General features: G+C 45.3%; 1 protein-coding gene across 1 annotated transcript in view; it reads left to right on the forward strand.

Annotated features, from left to right (window-relative positions):
- The window catches only part of LOC138768211 (amine oxidase [flavin-containing] A-like), a 70,561-nt gene that overhangs the window by 3,631 nt on the left and 44,355 nt on the right, over window positions 1–22,575 (forward strand). Inside the window, exons 2-3 of the mRNA XM_069946371.1 lie at window positions 7,567–7,661; window positions 19,458–19,595. Of these exons, the coding sequence (XP_069802472.1) occupies window positions 7,567–7,661; window positions 19,458–19,595 (233 nt within the window). The remainder of the gene's footprint in view (window positions 1–7,566; window positions 7,662–19,457; window positions 19,596–22,575) is intronic.

Genomic DNA, 22,575 nt, shown 5'->3' on the forward strand with positions numbered 1-22,575 from the left:
CTTCTGATCTCCAAAATTACTAGTAGTGCATATTTTTGTTGCAGTCATTCAAATATACCATAAAGGCAGGCCACCATTGCTAGACCAGGTGACAAATAGGTCATCTACTGTATAAATCTAAGGTAAAGATGTATAAACTGTGCATGTTCTGTTTATGTATATATAGCTCAAAAAATAAAGGGAACACTTAAAGGGAATCTGTCACTAGGTTGATTCTGCCATAAATAAGGGAATCATAAACTAGAGTGAAGAGAAAACACCAAGGGTGCACATTGTGCATTACCACAAGCTGGACATAAACTTAAAAGTTGTGGCTAAGAAGCCGCTCACCTCGGGTGGTCGTGCTACGAGTGCAACACCGCAAATCGCTTGATCAATAACGCCATTTGCAGCCAGTCCACGTAGCCGGTGGAACCCGGTGTAGTATCCAAAGCAGAAGATGCAAACTGGAGGCACAGTGTTGCAGAGGTCCAGGACTTTTTAGGCACTGTACGGCATCAGTGAATATACACTACTTGGACCGATGAGAGTCGTAGTGAGAATCTATATTTTTATTGCAGTGATTACGCGTTTCGAGGCTCCGCCTCTTCATCAGATCAATATATCTGATGATCTGATGATATATTGATCTGATGAAGAGGCGGAGCCTCGAAACGCGTAATCACTGCAATAAAAATATAGATTCTCACTACGACTCTCATCGGTCCAAGTAGTGTATATTCACTGATGCCGTACAGCGCCTAAAAAGTCCTGGACCTCTGCAATACTGTGCCTCCAGTTTGCATCTTTTGCTTTGGCATCATAAACTAGTAACAGAAACACTGAAAAGACCGGTGTATTACTTACATTGTGTTCTGCTGATATGCAGGAGAATAGGATTCTTGCCACACCCCTTCCTCCAGCTGCTAGTTGACAGGTGACTGCCTATACACAGCATGGATAGATAACTGCCAGCTGGTGGGTGGAGTTTTCTGTTTCTCATGAATATTGAAGACTACTGGGCTCATGCACATAATGGAGAAGACTACTTATTGTCCATGTTAGGGGGGGTTCAGGCCCGCTTCTGCCATGAGGCGGAATGAGCCCTCCGCCTCAGGCGGCAGATTTTGCGGTCCGGCAGGGGGGCGGCATTATGTCTCCCCTGACAGCGGCCGCTCACCTGTCCCATCGCCCGCGCTCTCCACATCCCGTCAGGTCCCGTGACGTCACCCTGCTGCTGTCACGGACCTCCAGGCTGTGGTGAATGCCCGGGGTCGGTGGGGGACGCGCTGGGGTGATCGGGACGATCACCCCACTCACTAACCACAGCCTGGAGGTCCGTGACAGCTGCCGGGATGTGGAGACAGCGGAGAGCGCGGGCCGGCTGCGGCGTGGGACAGGTGAGCGGCTGGCTGGCTGGGGGGGGGGGGGGATGGGCGATGCCGGCCATCACTCGGGGCGGCCACCTGAAGTTTGCTTCAGGCGGCAGAGACCCCAGAATCGGCCCTGGGTGGGTTAATACTGAGGAATTCTCGCGGATAATGTCAGCGGAATTCCGCTGTCTGTCCGCGCGCCTTTCTGCCGGCTCCATAGACACCATTCTATGGGCCGGCGTATTCCGATACCCGCTGAAAGAAGTGACATGTCACGTCTTTCGGCGGATAGTGGAATTTGCTGGCCCATGGAATGGTGTCTATGGAGCCGGTGGAAAGGTGCGCGGCCGTGCGCGCGGACAGACAGCAGAATTCCGCGGACATTATCCGCGAGAATTCCTCAGTATGAACCCACCCTTATTCAGGAGAAGATCTCTGGTTCAGCTGCACAGAACAGTGTATGTAATACATCATTCTGTTCAGCTTCTCTGCCACTAGTTTATGCCACACTGAGATAGGACGGTATAAACCTGCTGACAGAGTCTCTTCAAACAACACAATGTAACTGCAATTCTATCACAATCCTGTGAAGTCTGTCCAGTTATGAAGCTACACTGAGTCAATTTCTCCTGCTGTTGTGCAAATAGAACAGATAACAGGTAGAAATCATTAGCAAGACAACCCCTATAAAGGAGCCGTTCTGCAGGTGGTGACCACAGACCATTTCTCTGTTTTTTTTTTGTGTCTGTTTTACATTCTGTCATTGCACACAAGTGGCTCAGGTAGTGCACCTCATCCAGGATAGCACATCAATGTGAGCTGTGGGAAGAAGGTTTGCTGTGTCTGTCAGCGTAGTGTCAAGAGCATGGAGCATATTCCAGGAGAGAGGCCAGTACACCAGGAGATGTGGAGGAGGCCATAGGAGGGCAACAACCCAGCAGCAGGACTGCTACCTCCTCGTTTGGGCAACGAGGAAGGGAAGGAGCAGTGACAGAGCTTTGCAAAATGACCCAATATCCATGTGTCCATCCACTGTGGAGAGCGATCTGCTGCCTGCAACATCCTTCGTTTGGTAGTGGGTCAGTAATAGTGTGGGGTGGCATTTCTTTGGAGGGCTGCACAGACCTCCATGTGCTCGCAAGAGTTGTGGATCTTGTAATTAAAGGGCTATTTTGGCCTTTTAAAACATTTAATATGTTGCTGCCCTTGTGGAGAACATAATAAACCAGCTATTCTAACCTCACGGTGCTCCCCTGGTGTCCTCCTACAGCATCTTTGGGTCCCCCCTAATTGATTCTGCCTCCGCTCACAAGACTGACTTGTCTCGGCAGTCACAGCCCGCTCAGCCAATCAATGGCCGTAGCGCTGTTTAGTCTTAGTGATTGGCTGAGTATATTTATGGAACAGTAAAGGGTGTTGTTACAAAGTACATTTGGTCCCGCAAGAAACAAACCCCTATATATGTAGATGGGGAAAAAAACTTATGGCTTTTAGCAAAAGGAGGAAAAAAATGAAAAAACAAAAACGAATTAAATAAAATGGTTAAGAGATTTGTCCCCATGCTTTTGCCCATATTCTCCTCCATTTTCTGCTGCTGTCTATGCACATGGCTTTTACAGACAACATAGAACTTTTTTTTATGATTTTGGGCTCAGAGAATAATTTTTGTTCTCTGGAAAGCTACTTAAACCTGCTTTACATCCTCTGACTATGCTCTGATCCCTGTAACTAGCTGAAGCTGATGAACAATGCATTCCAGCCCTTCAGCACTGTCTAGGAGAGTCCGATGAATAAGTAGGACAACAACAACAAGAGCTTTGGAACTCACTCAGTATAATCTGTTCCCAGTGACTACTCCCTATTTACTACTGCAAATCTACTTTTAAAGTCTTTAAAGGGAACCAATCACTTAAAAAACGACTGTAACGTTATGGGAATAATGTGCTGTAGCAGCACCCAGCAGACTTCCCAAACATGCTTCTACACCGTGGGTCCGGTCCACGCCGTACTGCGCAGGTGCAGAAAACCTCAAACTCATTACTGGAGATCCGGCAATGAGTTCGAGGCTATTTTGCACCTGCGCAGTACGGCATGGACCGGACCCCCTGTACTGCGCATGAGCGGCACAGCAGTAACGTAGCTAGCTGACGTTAGGGACAGCGCGCCTCTTGGTGACGTCGCCATAATTATGCAGGCTAATGATGCCCAGAGGGGCGTGATTACCGCTCCGGAACGCCCAGGGGACTGTGACTACTTGCCGCAGCTCACCGCCCACCGTGACTACTTGGGGGCAATTTACATACAGGGCGCCAAGTTTGTAAAGTAAGTTTTCGGGCTGTACATTCCAGGGGGGGGGGGGGGGGGTAGAAGTATGTTTGGGAAGTGTGCTGGGTGCTGCTACAGCCATAGCGTTACAGTCGTTTTTTAAGTGATTGTTTCCCTTTAAATTTTAAATTGAATGTACCACTTCATGTAATTTTTTAATTTTTTTTTTATATGACCTGGCCAGTGCATAGATCATGGTGGCACCATCCATTTTTCAAGCCATTGCCCGATTCCAGCCATCTGCGCCGGTTTCTCCATGTGCAAATAGGGCTGCTTGGTGCACTGGAGGCTTCCTGTCGTCCTGTGCTCCGATATCCCTTCCTCTTGTTGATGCGGCCAGACTTGATTCTAAAGGAGGCGCGTCACCCAGGGGAGGAGATATCGGTGCACTGGAGGCATATACACTGAGCATATGACACTGCAGTCAAGTACTAGCCTCAGCAAGTGACCACTGGGTCAGTGATTGGCTACAGAGTCACATACTCAGTGTACAGGCGTGTCAGAGTCTACTGTTAGGCTAGGTTAGGCTGCATTTTTGCAATCCGTTTTTTGCAAAAAAAACTGATAAAAAACCCAGATGCATTTGTGTGCATCCTTTTTGATCCGTTTTTCCATTGACTTCCATTGTAAAAAAAATGGATACTGACACTACTTTTGTGTCCGTTAAAAAAAAGGGATCAGTTTTAATCAGTTTTTTTTTACAATTGAAGTCAATGGAAAAACTGATCAAAACGGATGCACACTAATGCATCCGCTTTTTTCATCCAAACGGATGAAAAAAAGGATGAAAAAAAAACGCAGTGTGAACCTAGCCTAACTGGCGGCAGTAAACGGACTTTTTTCTTTTTTCTTACTTCATTCTTCTTCTGATAATCAGTCCATTTAAAGGCCCTTTACACCTCATCTGTAACTCCTGGCCATGAGTGGGAAACAGCCTCTCCTGAGTAGTATAGGGTAAAGGAGACACTGTTGTTTAATATTTGTTTCTCTAATCAATAGATAGATAGGCGATAGAAAGAAACTGTAATTATTGAATAATGCAGTATTTTCTGTGCAACAAGTGTATAATTGTATCCTATGTTTACTGCACTGCTGACTGTAGTTATACCTTGTATACCTTTTATAATTGTATGCCAGTCAAAATATATTTAAAGTGTCACTGTTTGTTTGTTTTTTTGTTTTTTTGCAGAAATCAATAGTACAGGCGATTTTAAAAAACTTTGTAATTGGGTTTATTAGCCAAATATGCCATTGTCTGCATTCAAAAAGAGTTTCCCCAGGTCCCCCCCTCCCCTCTCTCTCATTCACTGCTCATTATTAGGAAATCTCAACTCTTTTACTTTAGACATGCCCTGTCTGTTCTATGGAGAGGGGAGGGGGTAGGAGGTAGGAGGGAGATAAGTTGGCAGCAGAGAGCAGAGAACAAAGGATTACACAGTGTGACTTGTGTAAAAGTCGGAATTCAGAGGTCAGAGAGGTCAGTGCTGAGATAGCTCGGTGATCTAGCTGTAAATTAACTCTTTGTTGTCCTGTTTTGGTGCCTCATCTCCCTCCACCCCTCCCCTCTCCATAAGAGAACCATGAAGACGGGGGGAGAGCTTTAAACTGCTTTTTCATGATAAAAATGCATATTTAGGCCAATTTCAAAGTTTGTTAAAATCGCCTGTACTATTGATTTCTGCAAAAAAAAATAAATAAATAAATGAAAACGACATTGAGTTAATATAGGAAGACAAAAGCCTGTTAATGACGAATCAGGATTGGCTGCATAAACTTACAAATAGTACAGTCACAGATATTTTCACTTTCCTATTGAAAGTACATTTCTGACAGAGAAACAGAAAACAGATTGGGGCCTAAACATAGTGCACATATTTATTGTTTTTGGACACAATGATTGATGGATGAGCACTGAATCCCAAACCCCAGCTCAGATTATCCATTTATCTTTTGTTAGACTTTTCTAGTATAATGCAAAGCAATTTGTCAGCTACTTTTTATTTAAAGTGAATATCTTGCTTCCCAGTGGTTAGATATACAGTTTGTTTGTCTCAGCATTTAAATATTTAACTTCATTGACCAGTTTTGTTTATATTATTTTCTATTGTAAACTTCCCCTTATTTTCTTTGGCATTGGTTGTGGCTCAGTTTTTTGTGGGAAAAGAAAACAACTTACTTTGTATTTGGAGCATTTACAAAACGTTGCGGCTGTGGTTTGCACGATATGGAAGTCATGCGGATAACTTGCCGCAGATTCTGTGCGCGCTCCCGCTTGACTCTTCACCCGTCCCATACACTGTATTCTATGCTCGGGCGTATTCAGCCGTCACTTCTTTGGGCGGATGACAGAATCTGCCTGACCATAGACTGGAGCCGGCGGAACTTTAGAGTGACGGTGAGAGGTGTAATCCACGGCAAGTTATCCGCGTGATTTCTGTAGTGTGCAAGGGCCCTTATAGTCAAAAATCACAAACTTTTGTATCAGACGTGCGTACAAACCTAAAGGGGTTGTCACTAAAATATCCCAATTTAAAGGGATGTTCTCATCAATATTAGGGATGGTCCGAACTGGCCGAGGTTCGGGTTTGTACGAACCCGAACTCTCGGCGATGATTCCCGCTGTCTTCCTCCTCTGTGGAGAGGGTGGATACAGCGGGAGGACTGCCTGGAAAACTGGTATACAGCCATAGCCATAGGCTGTATCCCAGTTTTCCAGGTGGTCCTCCCGCTGTATCCACCCACTGCACGGAGCGACCAGACAGCGGGAATCTGATGCCGAGCGTTCAGGTTCATACGAACCCGAACCTCGGCAGGTTTAGACCATCCTCAATCAATATGATGGTAAATATTTTTCAAATATTGTCTCCTTGTCTCCTTCGCCTGATATGCTGCTCTTTCCCTCCCATTGTTGACAGCTCATTATATAGGTTACCGACCACCGCTCTGCTGTAAAAACATTGGTCTGGCTGGTGTGTATACATCTGTTATGTAGATGTGTAGGGATAGAGGTGGACATTTATCAAGACTAGTGTACTTGTACACTGGTCGTAAAGCCCCATTCCCTTTATCCCAGCGGGAATTATTAAAGCCATCTGGCCCATTGCTGCACCCTGCGATTGGGCGTAAATCATGATAAATCTGGCATTGGAAGAGGCCATGCCTCCTCACCACCTCACCATGCATGGACCCATACACACCTATAGACGTATGAAGAGGGCTATTGAAATGCATTGGTCCTATATTCTGTCCGCAGTTGCGTACAGACTTCTACAGATGGAGGCTTCAGTGAATAGACTTGTAAACCAATACAAAGTGGAGAAGGTAGATGAACTGTAAAGTCTCAACACAAGGGGTACTATAAAATAGAATTATATCTCAGAACAGAAACTTTTTTGACAGGGCGTTAATTTATAAAATATATACGCTGAAATGTAAAAGTGAAAAGCGAAACAAAATATATATACTTACCTGTCCGCGCTCCCTCTGTGTCTCTGGTCCAGTCACCTCCAGCCCGTTCAGCCATTTACTGATTGATCACTGACTGAGAGTCCAGATTTCAGACAAGAGTGAGCTCTCCCTCAGTCAATGGCTTGGGGCACACTGGAGACCATAGACCAAGGACATTGGGGAGTACGGACAGGTAAGTATTGATGTTCATTAAAGTTTGGCTCTCAAGTTCTTGAATATTATGCCCAAAATTTGCGAACCTGCTGAATCGAACTTTGCTCATCTCTACTTTTGTTATATTATTAAGTCTGATCAAGCAGTTGTTACCCATACTGCAGATTCCCACATAATGTAATGTAATGAGGAACTTGTCTTATACTCTGCCAATAAACTTTTATTCTCAGTGATTTATATTTTATTAACACTGTGACTATCATTTTAGGTCTTACAGCTGCTAAGCTACTTGTGGAGTCAGGACTGAAAGTTGTGGTGCTTGAGGCCAGAGACCGAGTTGGAGGCAGAACTCATACTATAAGGGTAAGTATGTCATTCAGCAATTTTTGGGTGAACTTGTTGGAGTTAGGCTAGGTTCACATAGTGTTTATGCAGTATGTCACAGTTACGCTTCAGTATCTCGCCAAGAAAGGGCCTGTGGCGTACTGCAGCGGGCCCTATTCATTTCCATGACACAAATATAGTCAGGTTGTGAATATGTTCGGGCTGCTTCCCACCCGTAGAGTATTTTACCAGAACATAATAGCATAGTCAGCTGCCCTCTTGTGTCCCAGTAGATTAGTGTATACCAGTGGGAAATGGCCTGAACATAATGACTAGCTAAATACAATTTGACCACTGGAATGGGCCTGGTGCAGTACGTTGCATTGGCATCCATTCCTTGGTGGGATGCTAATGCATAACTGTGATATACAATATCAACGCAGTGTGAACCAAGCCTTACACCAGAGACAATGGAAACGTCAGTGACCTAAGAGGGAGACATAGGGCTCATTCACACGTTCAGTGATTTTTTTCAGGTCTGCATATGGGTCCGCTATTTTTACTCCTTGATCTGTGGAAAACGGTCTGTAATTGCATCCGTAGTGCATCCACATCTGTATCCGTATCCACAAAAAATTTTACAATTCTAATTAATAGAGTTAAACTTGTCAAAATGTAACTACCTTGCCGTCCACGTCTGTGATATGTTATATATTAAAAAAACATAGACTTCTATTGTATAATTTGTACTGCAATCACTATCCTCACTAGGACACGTCCTATTTTTCACAGAACAGATTGTGGAACGACGTTGATCTGTGATTGCAGATCTGCAATCTGGGCCAGTTTCACGGGACGTGGGAATAAGGCCTTAGAAAAGAGTAAAACTGCATACTTACCGCTCCTGAGGATCCTGGTCACCAATCACAGAGCGGAGACCATGGTTGGAAACCTAGGCAACAAGCTGCCAACAATAGATGGAGAGAAGAGGGACAAAAAGCAAAACTAAGCAATTTTGCTAATATATTTGCTAAGTTGCTTACTTTTGCATTCCCTGATGAGAATTCTCCTTTAGGGAGGGTTCACATGTAACGGATCCACAGTGGATTTCACGCTGCAATTTCGCAGCGAAATCCGTTGCGGATCCTTCCCTGTCACTTTCAATGAGATTACATACTCCTATGTAAAAGGCAGTCCCCTCCTGCCACCGCCCGGGACATCTACCTACAGTCTGCTACACATAAATTATCGGGTCCCCGCTCCAGCCTCTCTTCGCCAGGATCCCCCGAAGCTAGCCGGAGCGCAGACCGGTAATGTATGTACCGGGAAGTGAGCGGTTAAAGGAAAAGTCCGGTGAAAATTTTTTATTAACATATTGTATTGCCCCCCAAAAGTTATACAAATCCCCAATATACACTTATTACGGGAAATGCACATAAAGAGCTTTTTTCCCTGCACTTACTACTGCATCAAGGCTTCACTTCCTGAATAACATGGTGATGTCACTTCCTAGATGAAATGGTGATGTCACGACCTGACTCCCAGAGCTGTGCGGGCTGTGGCTGCTGGAGAGGATGATGGCAGAGGGACACTGAGGGACATAGGGCACTGGAGGGACACTGAGCATCCCTCTGTCATCATCCTCTTCAGCAGCCACAGCCCACACAGCTCTGGGAGTCTGGTCATGACATCACCATTTTATCCAGGAAGTGACATCACCATGTTATCCGGGAAGGGACATCACCATGTTATCCAGGAAGTGACATCACCATGTTATCCAGGAAGTGACATCACCATGTTATCCAGGAACTGACATTACCATGTTATCCGGGAAGGGACATCACCATGTTATCCAGGAAGTGACATCATCATGTTATCCAGGAAGTGACATCACCGTGTTATCCAGGAAGTGACATCACCATGTTATCTGGGAAGGGACATCACCATGTTATCCGGGAAGTGACATCACCATGTTATCCGGGAAGGGACATCACCATGTTATCCAGGAAGTGACCTTACCATGTTATCCAGGAAGTGACATCCCCATGTTATCCAGGAAGTGACATCACCATGTTATCCAGGAAGTGAAGCCTTGATGCAGTAGTAAGTGCAGGGAAAAAAGCACTTTATAAGCATTTCCTGTAATAAGTGTATATTGGTGATTTGTATAACTTTTGGGGGGCAACACAAATACATTAATAAAAATTTTCGCCGGACTTCTGCTTTAAGGGAGCTGACTTTTACATACCCGCAACGGGATGACAACGTGAAATCCACTGTGGATCCGTTACATTTGAAGCTACCCTTAATGACACAGATCAGGATACAGGCCAATACCTGTATACCATTCAGCAACCCTTGGAATGCAAATGGGAATATATAAAGAGAGATTGCTCTATATCCTGGAACTGCAGATAGCGGTGCAGATTTAGCTGGTGTCACCTGGATTTCACTTGTAAGATTAGGATGTATTCTCACATTCAGTTATTCATGCAGCATATAGATAACAGCTCTGCTATCTCTTGGCTGATTCCCTTTTCATTCTGTATGGAAGAAATATGTGTAAACCCACCACCAGCTTCGCTAGGATAAACAGTATAAGAAATAGTTATGTATTATCGGAGACAATCTGTCACGCAGTGTAGTCTGTCGCATTGTTTTACTGAAGCCATAGAAGCGAGGGAGCACCTCTCAGGAGGGGTTGTTTCTGTATGTTATTGCAGTGTATATTGTGCGTTAAGGAGTTTTTGCTACCATGGACCTGATATGTGTCTCATCATGAGGGGTCTGACCGCTGGGACTCTTCACTGTCTTGACACCAGGACTCCCAGAGCTGCAATGCTCATACTTGCCCTTCGCTTTATTGATTGTCTATGGGAGTGCCAAAGATAGCCGACAGGGGCAGAGTACGTGCAGGAATGGACATAAAACAGATAAGGGGGACATGGCCGCTGCAGGTGATGTCGTAGGATAGCAGAACTCAGCACCAGATGCAGACACAGAACTAGGAACAGGATTAGGCTATGTTCACACACAGTATTTATGCTCAGTATTTTGCAGCCAAAACCACGAGTGGATTGAAAACACAAAAAGGCTATGTTCAAAAACTGTTGAAATTGAGGGGATGGCCGCCATTTAATGGCAAATAATTGCCTTTATTTTAAAACAGCGGGTGCTATTTGCCATTGTGGACACCCACTACATTTCAGGAGTGTGTGTGTGAACATAGCCTTTCTGTGTTTTCTATCCACTCCTGGTTTTGGTTGCAAAATACTAAACAAAAATGCTGTGTAGGAACATAGCCTAAAAGCAGACAAATACAGTATATGTAAAATCCAGAGGGCAAGGCAGAGATGGAACCAGAACATAAGCTACTGTACACTGAACAGACACTCAAGCTATGTCAGAGACCACTGGGCTGGACCTAATAGCAGGACCTGATAAGGTATATGAGACAGCTGGATAAAGATAGGAGAAAACAGAAAGGTTACGGCTGGGTTCACACTAGTCCGTTTAACATATCTGTTTTATGGAGAAAAAAAATTGGTGCAATTGTGTGCATCCATTTAGATTTGTTTTTTCATTGACTTCCACGATTAAAAGAAAAAAAGGATCGAAACAAATTTGTTTTTTTTAGCATACACAAAAATGTGGTTGGCGGTTTTCTGTATGTTAAAAATAACCATCTAGGGTGCGTTCACACGTACAGGATCTGCAGCAGATTTGATGGCGCAGATTTGAATCTGCAGCAGATCCGCAGCAGATCTGAGGCTGATTTCATGGTCCAGATTGGATGTGCCGTGAATCCGCAACTTCAAATCTGCAGACGATCTGATGGCGCAGATTTGATGTTGCAGTTCGAATGCAAAGTAATTCTGGGCCATCAAATCTGCTGCATATCTGCTGCAGATTCAAATCTGCGCCATCAAATCTGCTGCAGATCCTGTATGTGTGAACGCACCCTTAAAAATGAATCCGTTAAACGGACTGCAAAAACACAGTGTGAACTCAGCCTTAGGCTATGTTAGGAATGCCTGTAATTTTAATAGAAGAAATGTAAGGACATTTTTTTTTGTGGATTAGGTACTGATACGGTCATAAACTACTGAATGTGTGAATGTAGCCTTACAGTTGCCTTACTCAAGCACAAGGTGTGAGGGAAACGAGACAGAAAAACCTTGCATAAACCTTCCAGATGTGATGACATGATGGTGTAGATCATGACGCCGACATTGAGTTTTGCAGGAGTTTTAGCTTTTTTTTTTTAAAGTGGGCCTCTTCAGCCTTTCTTTCATATTCTTATCGTTCGTTTTTTCATATATTTGTGTAAACTGTATTGAAAGTGTTTAAAGTATGTAGAGAATCTTTCCATGTACACATAGGATGGATGGTCTATGTATACAGCTATTTCACAGTATAAATACATGTGATAGATCTTCTCCAGGAGGCCCCATGGACTGAAGCCACTGATGAATCATTCCATTGTAATGATAACCATGTGCTTTAAAGGAATCCTTCATATCTCTTGTCCAGTCTGTTCTAGTAAACACTTGAATATTTTAACTGATAATTCTAGAGCTATTTTTTCTAAAAACTCTTCTGCTGTTATTTTTCTTGGAATGGTATGAAAAAAAGTCAGTCGGAGTATGCTCCATCAGTAATGGCCCAATAGGCCAGTGGGTAAATTGTAAAGTAACAACTAAATTAAGGCGAGGAAGCTTATGTCTCTGATGGGCCTAAGGGAAAAACACCTTAACATTCTAAATGTAGTCTTCCCTTTTGTCCCCGGTGGCAGAATAATAGGGATATAGCAAGTACAACCAGTTTCTTAATATGATTAGTTGGGCGTAAAACAACAATTTTATCAAAAGTTAACTCCCTTTTTTCTGGTCAGGCCCCTCCCCCAGAACTGCAATTTTAAAAGTTAACTTGGTATTTAATCATTTCTGAGGGTCCTATTAGAGGAAGCGATTTTTAACGATTAACGATAAACGATCACAAACTAGATTGTTGATTGTTAACCTGAAATCGTTCACCACAGTACACAGAACGATGGTCGTTGGTTACGATCGCTACAGCGATCGTTTACTCCATCTGATGCCAGCAAAAGAAGGAACGATGTAGAATTACACTCTACAATTAGTGCATGAAGGCGGAATTATAGGGAACGATTAACGATGATTTTAGGATCAGATCTAAATCAACGATCAATGACACAGGAGCGATTTTTAGATCGTTGCGTGCAGTTACACAGGGCGATTATCGTTTCGATTCAAATGGTTTAACGATTTTCCGCACCGTGTAATAGAGTATTTTTATTATTTCTTCCCAATATTTATTGCTGTGTGAACAAGACCAGAATCCCTAATAATTACATCTCCCACAATTGGAACAGTTTTTACCTCCGATTTAATATAGGAACAGTGGGGTGTAATGTAATCTATGGAGGCTATTGAACCTATTACACAAAGCAATTATCGGCCGAAGTATCAGCCATTACGGACAATAATCGCTTTGTGTAATGAAAGGCAATGATCAGCTGACATGCACAATGTCGGCTGATCATTGTCTTTTAACGTATTTCAACATGTTAAAAGACGAAAGACAACGAAAGCAACATCCTGCTGTGTAATAGGAGTGGCGGCTGCAGACCGCCGCTATCTCCTATGCACTGGCGGAACTACCGCCGTAGCAGCCGTAGCGGCTGCTACGGGGCCCCGCCGCATCAGGGGCCCGTGACGCGGGCCCCTGGAGCTGACATATCCTGCAGCACCCGGCGGCTGAGCATGCCTCCCGGGTGCTGTAGCCGGGGGCCGATCCCGTGCTCCTCCCGACCCGGAGACTCCTTTCCCCAACCATAGGGAAAAGGAGTCACTGGGCCAGGAGGAGCACGGGACCGGTCCACAGCGCTCCTGTCACCCCCTGTCTGATGCGCGGCTGCCGTCTGATGCCGCGTCCTAGCCCCGGCAGCGCGCGTATCATAGAGTTCTGTGTGGGCTTGTGCTGCGGCCCCGACTTCCGGCACAGATACGTGTGCCGGAAGTCGCGGCTACAGGCCCACACAGAACTCTATGATACGCGCGCTGCCGGGGCTAGGACGCGTCATCAGACGGCAGCCGCGTATCAGACAGGGGGTGACAGGAAGAAGGCTCGACGGGGGAGCGTGTTGTTAGGTGAGTTTTTTTCTTTTTTTTAAACTTGCTTTTCTCGGGGGGGGGGGGGGGGGGAGAAGGGGGCATCTATAAGGGGGGGGGAGAAGGGGGCATCTATAAGGGGGGGGAGAAGGGGGCATCTATAAGGAAGGGGGGAGGAGAGAAGGGGGCATCTATAAGGAAGGGGGGAGAAGAGATGGGGGCATCTATAAGGAAGGGGGGAGGAGAGAAGGGGGCATCTATAAGGAAGGGGGGGAGAAGAGGAGGGGGCATCTATAAGGAAGGGGGGAGGGGAGAAGAGAAGGGGGCATCTATAAGGAAGGGGGGGGGAGAAGAGGAGGGGGCATCTATAAGGAAGGGGGGAGGGGAGAAGAGAAGGGGGCATCTATAAGGGGGGGGAGAAGGGGGCATCTATAAGGAAGGGGGAGAAGGGGGCATCTATAAGGAAGGGGGGAGGAGAGAAGGGGGCATCTATAAGGAAGGGGGGAGAAGAGGAGAGGGCATCTATAAGGAAGGGGGGAGGGGAGAAGAGAAGGGGGCATGGGCATCTATAAGGAAGGGGGGAGGAGAGAAGGGGGCATCTATAAGGAAGGGGGGGGGAGAAGAGGAGGGGGCATCTATAAGGAAGGGGGGGAGAAGAGGAGGGGGCATCTATAAGGAAGGGGGGGGGAGAGAAGGGGGCATCTATAAGGAAGGGGGGAGAAGAGGAGGGGGCATCTATAAGGAAGGGGGGAGGGGAGAAGAGAAGGGGGCATGGGCATCTATAAGGAAGGGGGGAGGAGAGAAGGGGGCATCTATAAGGAAGGGGGGGAGAAGAGGAGGGGGCATCTATAAGGAAGGGGGGAGGGGAGAAGAGAAGGGGGCATCTATAAGGAAGGGGGGGGGAGAAGAGGAGGGGGCATCTATAAGGAAGGGGGGAGGGGAGAAGAGAAGGGGGCATCTATAAGGGGGAGGGGGCATCTATAAGGGGGGGGAGAAGGGGGCATCTATAAGGGGGGGGAGAAGGGGGCATCTATAAGGAAGGGGGAGAAGGGGGCATCTATAAGGAAGGGGGGAGGAGAGAAGGGGGCATCTATAAGGAAGGGGGGAGAAGAGGAGAGGGCATCTATAAGGAAGGGGGGAGGGGAGAAGAGAAGGGGGCATGGGCATCTATAAGGAAGGGGGGAGGAGAGAAGGGGGCATCTATAAGGAAGGGGGGGGGGAGAAGAGGAGGGGGCATCTATAAGGAAGGGGGGGAGAAGAGGAGGGGGCATCTATAAGGAAGGGGGGGGGGAGAGAAGGGGGCATCTATAAGGAAGGGGGGGGGAGAGAAGGGGGCATCTATAAGGAAGGGGGGAGGGGAGAAGAGAAGGGGGCATGGGCATCTATAAGGAAGGGGGGAGGAGAGAAGGGGGCATCTATAAGGAAGGGGGGGGGAGAAGAGGAGGGGGCATCTATAAGGAAGGGGGGGAGAAGAGGAGGGGGCATCTATAAGGAAGGGGGGAGAAGAGGAGGGGGCATCTATAAGGAAGGGGGGAGAAGAGAAGGGGGCATCTATAAGGAAGGGGGGGAGAAGAGGAGGGGGCATCTATAAGGAAGGGGGGAGAAGAGAAGGGGGAATCTATAAGGAAGGGGGGGAGAAGAGGAGGGGGAATCTATAAGGAAGGGGGGGGAGAAGAGGAGGGGGAATCTATAAGGAAGGGGGGAGAAGAGAAGGGGGCATCTATAAGGAAGGGGGGAGAGGGGGGCATCTATAAGGAAGGGGGGAGAGGGGGGCATCTATAAGGAAGGGGGGGAGAGGGGGGCATCTATAAGGAAGGGGGGGAGAGGGGGGCATCTATAAGGGAGGGGGGAGAGAGAGACCATCTATAAGGAAGGGGGGGAGGGGGACATCTGTAAGGAAGGGGGGGGGGAGGGGGGCATCTATAAGGAAGGGGGGGGAGAGGGCCATCTATAAGGGGGGGAAACCATAGGGGGAGAGCAGGCCATCTATAAGGGGAGAACATAGGGGGAGAGGGGGACAACATAGGGGGAGAGGGGGATATAAACGTACAACATTGGGGGAGAGGGGAACATCTATAAGAGGACAATAAAGGGGGAAAGGGGGCCATCTATAAGGGGACAATATAGGGGAAGAGGGGGCCATCTATAGGGGGGGCAACATAGGGGACCATCTATAAGGAGACAACATGGGGGGGCATCTATAAGGGGGACAGCGGGGGGGGGGCAACATAAGGAAGCTATCTATAAGGAGGGGTGACAGAGAGGAGAGCCATATACTAAAATGGGATCACATAGAGTCAGCCTTCCCACTAAATGTGGGTGTAAAGGGGACAATACAGATGTGCAGTGTGTATATAGATGAGGATGGTGCCAGAGTGAGGAGACTAATATGTCTGTCTGGCAGATTCTGTGGATTCGTGGCCCGGAGAAGTTCTCATAACGGCCCAGGACAGATGGAAAAGAAAATGAAAAGGGAAGAACTCCGATCAGAGAAGACGTCTCCTGTAAGTCACCTGATGTAACTGTACTGTAATTTATATGGTGTACAGGACCTGTGTAGAGCTGAGTGTGTTGATGGCATAGTGGTCGATCGAGAGGGGCGGGGGGGGGGGGGGCCCAAATCAAAAGTTTGCTATGGGGCCCAGCCATTTCTAGTTACGCCCCTGCTCCTATGGGCTTCCTAGATCGCCATTGTCATTATATCGTTCGAATTTAAACGATAATCATCCTTTGTGATTGCAGGCAACAATTTAAACGATAATCATCCTTTTGTGATTGCAGGCAACAATCGACAAATTGTTTGTGTGTACTTGATCGTTGATTTAGATCTGACCCTAAGATCATTGTCAATCAATCGCTAATCGTTCAGTGTAATTTCGCATTTATAGATCTCATTGATCTATGCAGTATATCTATACGATCTCAATGAGAGATCAGTGTACTTATACTAGAAGTCCCCCAGGGGGAATAACCCTAACCCCATGGGGAATAACCCTAACCCCAGGGGGAATAACCCTAACCCCATGGGGAATAACCCTAACCCCAGGGGGAATAACCCTAACCCCAGGGGGAATAACCCTAACCCCAGGGGGAATAACCCTAACCCCAGGGGGAATAACCCTAACCCCAGGGGGGAATAACTCTAACCCCACGGGGAATAACCCTAACTCCAGGGGGAATAACCTTAACCCCAGGGGGAATAACCTTAACCCCAGGGGGAATAACCTTAACCCCAGGGGGGATAACCCTAACCCCAGGGGGGATAACCCTAACCCCAGGGGGGATAACCCTAACCCCAGGGGGAATAACCCTAACCCCAGGGGGAATAACCCTAATTCCAGGGGGAATAACCTTAACCCCAGGGGGACTTCTAGTATGTGAGTGAAAAAAAAAGTTACAGTGGTGCCTTGGATTACGAGCATAATTGGTTCCAGGACTGTGCTTGTAATCCAAATCCACTCTTAAACCAAAGCAAATTTTCCCATAAGAAATCATTGAAATGCAGACAATTGGTTCCACACCCCCAAAATAATGATTTATTATTCTGAATAACATGTAAAACAGATGAAACAAACATTCAGAAACAGCAGAATATGTGATATTATAAGTTACTGTACAGTAATGGAGAGGATGGGAAACACAAGGGCGGACAGAGACTGCAGGGAGCATGAAGAAATGAGCAGGGCAGATGTGGGCACATACATGCAGCACTCTCTGTCCGGGGAGAGAGGGGTTACAGCTATGGAGAGATTACCTCCACAGTCCTGTCCCCTGATGTAAGCCCCAGCCTGAAGTGGATCTGCTATGATTTGGAAGGTGAGGGAGACGTCCTGGGTCAGAGTACAGGGCTGTAGACCACACTATGCACACCATGCCCCTCCCCCACTTGCGCTCCCACCCAGGACAGGGAGCTCTTAAACCAAATCAATGCTCTTAAACCAAGTCACAATTTTGAAAAACTGTGAGCTCTAAAACCAAAACGCTCTTAAACCAAGTTACTCTTAAACCAAGGTACCACTGTATTTTATTAATAAAAAAAAAACCTCCCCTAATAAAAGTTAGAATCACCCCCCCCCCTTTCCCATTTTATAAATAAAAATAAATAAATATATTTGGTATTGCCGCGTGCGTAATCGCCTGAATTATTAAATTATAACATTCCTGATCTTGCACGGTAAACAACGTAAGCGCAAAAAAATTCCAAAGTGCAAAATTGTGCATTTTTGGTCGCATCAAATCTAGAAAAATTGTAATAAAAAGCGATCAAAAAGTCACATATAGTCAAAGAAGGAACTGTTAGAAAGAACCTATCATGGCGCAAAAAATGACACCTCACACAGCCCCATAGACCAAAGGATAAAAGTGCTGTAAGCCTGGGAATGGAGCGATTTTAAGGAACATATATATATTTTAAAAGGTTTTTATTTTTTTAAAGTCATCAAATAAAATAAAAGTTACATATCGTCGTAATCGTACTGACTTAAACCTAGATAACATGTCATTTTTACCCTAAGGCGAACGGCGAAAAAACAAAATCCCCCCGAATTAAAAAAAAAAAAAATTTTTTTTTTTTTTTTTTTTCAAGTAATTTTTTTTTCTGGCTTCACGGCATATTTTACGCAAAAAAATTACATCTACTATTGCAAAGTACAATTAGTGGTTCAAAAAATAAGGGCTACTCTGGGTCTTTAGGTGGAAAAATGCATGCGCCATGGCCTTATATACACCAGGAGGAAGAAACTAAAGTGCAAAAATGAAAACTGGCTGTGTGCCCTAAGGGTTAATTGTTAAAATTTGCTTCATCTAATAGGACCCTGAGGCTTTTCTGAGTTTTGAGACACTTTTCAGTCTTTAAGGGATTAAAGAAGTTCCTGGAAGTAGACGAAGAAGCTGGTTGGTCTGGTCCGTAGGATCCTGTAACTTGACCCATCCTTAGCTTGAACTCTGCTCCATTTGGAGAGCTTGGTGGTCGCCATGTCTACCATGGGGAGAATGATCCACGACCTGGACTGTTCCTCATTTATAGGAAAAAGGGACGTGAAATTCTTACTAAGGTCCGGTGCCTTTACAGGGGTTTTTCATTTTATTTTTTGAGGCTCTGGGCCTCTAGATGAAGAAGTGATCAGAATGCTTGGAATCGGCCTATACAGCTCTAATAAGTTTGGATATTTTTTCAGGATCAAAGAGAAATTCACACGTCAGATCAGAATCCTAAAATCCTCCTCAGAATGTGTAAGTGGTGAGATCTGACCCCGTCTGGTCTCTTCTTAGGTCAGGTCAAGGAGTTCTTAACTATGGAAAAATTCTTCACGCATACTATGACATCTCTTGTTTCATGAGGCACATGTGGTGAAATCGCGATTCTCTGGGAGAAATGTATCACATTCCCTCAAGTCTTCCACTACTTATCAGCTGCTGTATGTCCTGCAGGAAGTGGTATTCTTTCCAGTCTGGAGAGCAGGAGAGGTTTTTCTATGGGGATTTGCTACTGCTCTAGACAGTTCCTGACACGGACAGAGGTGGCAGCAGAGAGCACTGTGTCAGACTGGAAAGAATATATCACTTCCAGCAGGACATGCAGCAGCTGATAAGTACTGGAAAATAAGATTTTTTTTTTTTTAACAGAAGTAAATTACAAATCTATGGCGCTTTCTCTGACACTGTATCATTTAATAATTTTGTTGTACTTGTTTCTATACAGAACAAAAACGTCCAGTATGTGGATGTCGGCGGAGCGTATGTGGGGCCAACACAAAATCGTATTCTACGGGTGGCAAAGGAGCTGGGTATAGAGACTTACAAAGTGAACGTGTCACAACGGCTCATCCATCATGTCAGGGTATGTAGTCAGTACAAGTATGATGGATTTGTTCCTTTATTTTATTATACTGATATTTTCCGGATCAAATTGTTTTATCACAGTGTGTGTGTGTGTGTAAAAGCTGGTGTAAACTGTTCACAGCAACCAATCACAGCTCAGTTCTCAGCGCTGGTAAAATGAACGCTGGCCTGTGATTGGTTGCTATGGGCACTTTACACCAGTTTCTTTTATACAGTCTATAAACCATGGTGTTCAAAGTATACCTGTCACGACCGCCCGCTTCCAGTTCAGCCATGAGTTCCTGTGTTAATCCCGAAGATTGGGTCTCCATGGATGTGAACACGCAGTGAGACCATATACATGCGACTCCTGTTGCATGCAATGGGGGTCATGCGCGTTATGGTCTTATTGCTTATTCGTATCCATGGAGACCCAAACTTCTGGATTAACATAGGGAATTACCGTTGAACTGGAAGTGGGCGGTGGTGACAGATACACTTTCACTATTCTGAATAAAAGCTGTTAGTGCATAATAGAAAGACATTTTATTTTTACCCTATGGGGGAGATTTATCAGACATGGTGTAAAGTGAAACTGGCTCAGTTGCCCCTAGCAACCAATCAGATTCCACCTTTCATTCCTCACAGACTCTTTGGAAAATGAAAGATGGAATCAGATTGGTTGCTAGGGGCTTGTTAAATTTCTCACTAATGGTGCGTTTACACAGGCAGATTTATCTGACAGATTTTTTAAGCCAAAGCCAGGAGTAGACCATAAACAGGGAACGGGTCATAAAGGAAAGACTGAGATTTCTCCTCTTTTCAAATCCATTCCTGGCTTTGGCTTCCAAAATCTGTCAGATAAATCTGTCTGTGTAAACGCACCATTAGGGTCCATTTACACAGAAAGATTATCTGACAGATTATCTGCCAAAGATTTGAAGCCAAAACCAGGAATGGATTTGAAAAGAGGAGAAATTTCAGTCTTTCCTTTATGACCTGATCTCTGTTTAAAGTCTTTTCCTGGCTTTGGCTTCAGATCTTTGGCAGATAATCTGTCAGATAATCTTTCTGTGTAAATGGAGCCTATCATAAGACCCTTAGGGCCCTTTTACACAGAAAGATTATCTGACAGATTATCTGCCAAAGATTTGAAGCCAAAGCCAGGAATGGATTTGAAAAGAGGAGAAATCTCAGGTTTTCCTATATAACCTGATCTCTGTTTATAGTCTGTTCCTGGTTTTGGCTTCAAATCTTTGGCAGATAATCTGTCAGATAATCTTTCTGTGTAAAAGGGCCCTCTGGCAGGATGCCGATACTGAAATCCAATCCCTTGTCATCAGTGCTCATTGCTGAGCCCTCAAAGGGGTCGATCAGAGGTGCGGCTCATAATTATGTACAGCTGATAAATTAAATGGCCTCACAAAAGATACAAATAGGGTCCATTTATTCCGCGTTTACACTGAGCGATAATTCAGCCAATCGTTCGTTTAACGATTTTGAAGCAACGATTTGGTTTTCATAACGATCAGCGTTTAGACAAATAAATTGTTAGAAAAATCGTTAGAAAATTCGTAAGAAAAATCGTTATTGCGATAGTTTTTTAAGATCGCTTAAGCCCATCTTTTACATAAGGTGAATCTTTGAAAGACTGTTTACACGAAATTTTTTAGCGAACGACAATTTGAGAACATGTTGGAAGTTCAAAATTAACAATTTTTTTGCTCGTCGCTTGATTGTTTGCTGTGTTTACACGGTACAATTATCGCTCAAATGCGATCGTTATAGCGAAAAAATTCGAACGATAATCGTTCCGTGTAAACAGATTATCTGTCAAAGATTTAAAGCCAAAGCCAGGAATGGATTTGAAAAGGAGAAATCTAAGGCTTTCCTTTATGACCAGATCTCTGTTTATAGTCTGTTCCTGGCTTTGGCTTCAGATCTTTGGCAGATTCCACCTTTCATTTTCAAAAGAGTCTGTGAGGAAGGAAAGGTGGAATCTGATTGGTTGCTAGGGGCAACTGAGCCAGTTTCACTTTACACCATGTTTGATAAATCCCCCCCAATATGCACATGGGGGGGGGGGGGTACCCAGGTCGTAATGTGTGCGGCCCGCTCAGCCAGTCAGTGGCTGTAGTGGGGTCCCGCCATATTAGTTATATAAATCATGGTTTTTTTTGCCTTTCATGAGAGAGTAGTGCGAACCCTAAATACAGCATGGGACAGGGAATTATGCCGCTAGCCGCTGCTCTTATCTGGTCGTCTGTGAAATGTTTGCAGTTAAAGTGTTTATCCAGTGTTTAAACACAAATGGTGGAAGTGTTCATTTCCTCTGCTGTGTTACAGCCCATAATCTTCCAGCGTGTTTATCCAAAAGGGCCTATTACATTTTCTTTTGGCCGACAGATATGGATTGGGTTCACAACCGTGCTTCTGCTACTATGAAAGTTCTCAAAGTCTATAAGGTGCACATAGTGCTCGTAGGTGGCTGGTTTTTTTTGTTTTCTTTTTGAAATATGGTTGGTAGAGATGAGCGATTTTACCATAATAGCAAAGTGCTTCATTGTCTCTGCAATCTTCTCATCAGCCTGCTTCCAGTTAACTGAGTGCTGCTCCTTCCTGGGTGCTGGGAAAAGATGGATCCAGTCCTGGGAGTCTGAGAGAAGTGTCCCAGGACTGGATCCAGCTTTTCGCAGCACTGAGGGGCAGTCAGTTAAATGGAGGCAGCAGGCCGATGAGCAGATTGCAGAGATAATGAGGCGGGGCGCTTTGCTTCGGTATTACTGTAAATTTGCTCATCTCTAGTGGCATTGTGCAGACTGCGTCTATATTGCTGTAAATAACCTTTAGAGTGCATCTAATGGACTTTTCTAGGGATGAATGAATTTACAGTACTAGCTAAGCGAAGCACTTTGCTAGGCTCAGTGGTCGGCTTGTTTGCCTGCTGCTTTTGAACTCCATGCTGTTTTGTGCTGTTCTGCTCCAGGTGCCTGGAAAAG

This window comes from Dendropsophus ebraccatus, chromosome 11, assembly GCF_027789765.1.
Source record: "Dendropsophus ebraccatus isolate aDenEbr1 chromosome 11, aDenEbr1.pat, whole genome shotgun sequence".
NCBI lineage: Eukaryota > Metazoa > Chordata > Amphibia > Anura > Hylidae > Dendropsophus > Dendropsophus ebraccatus.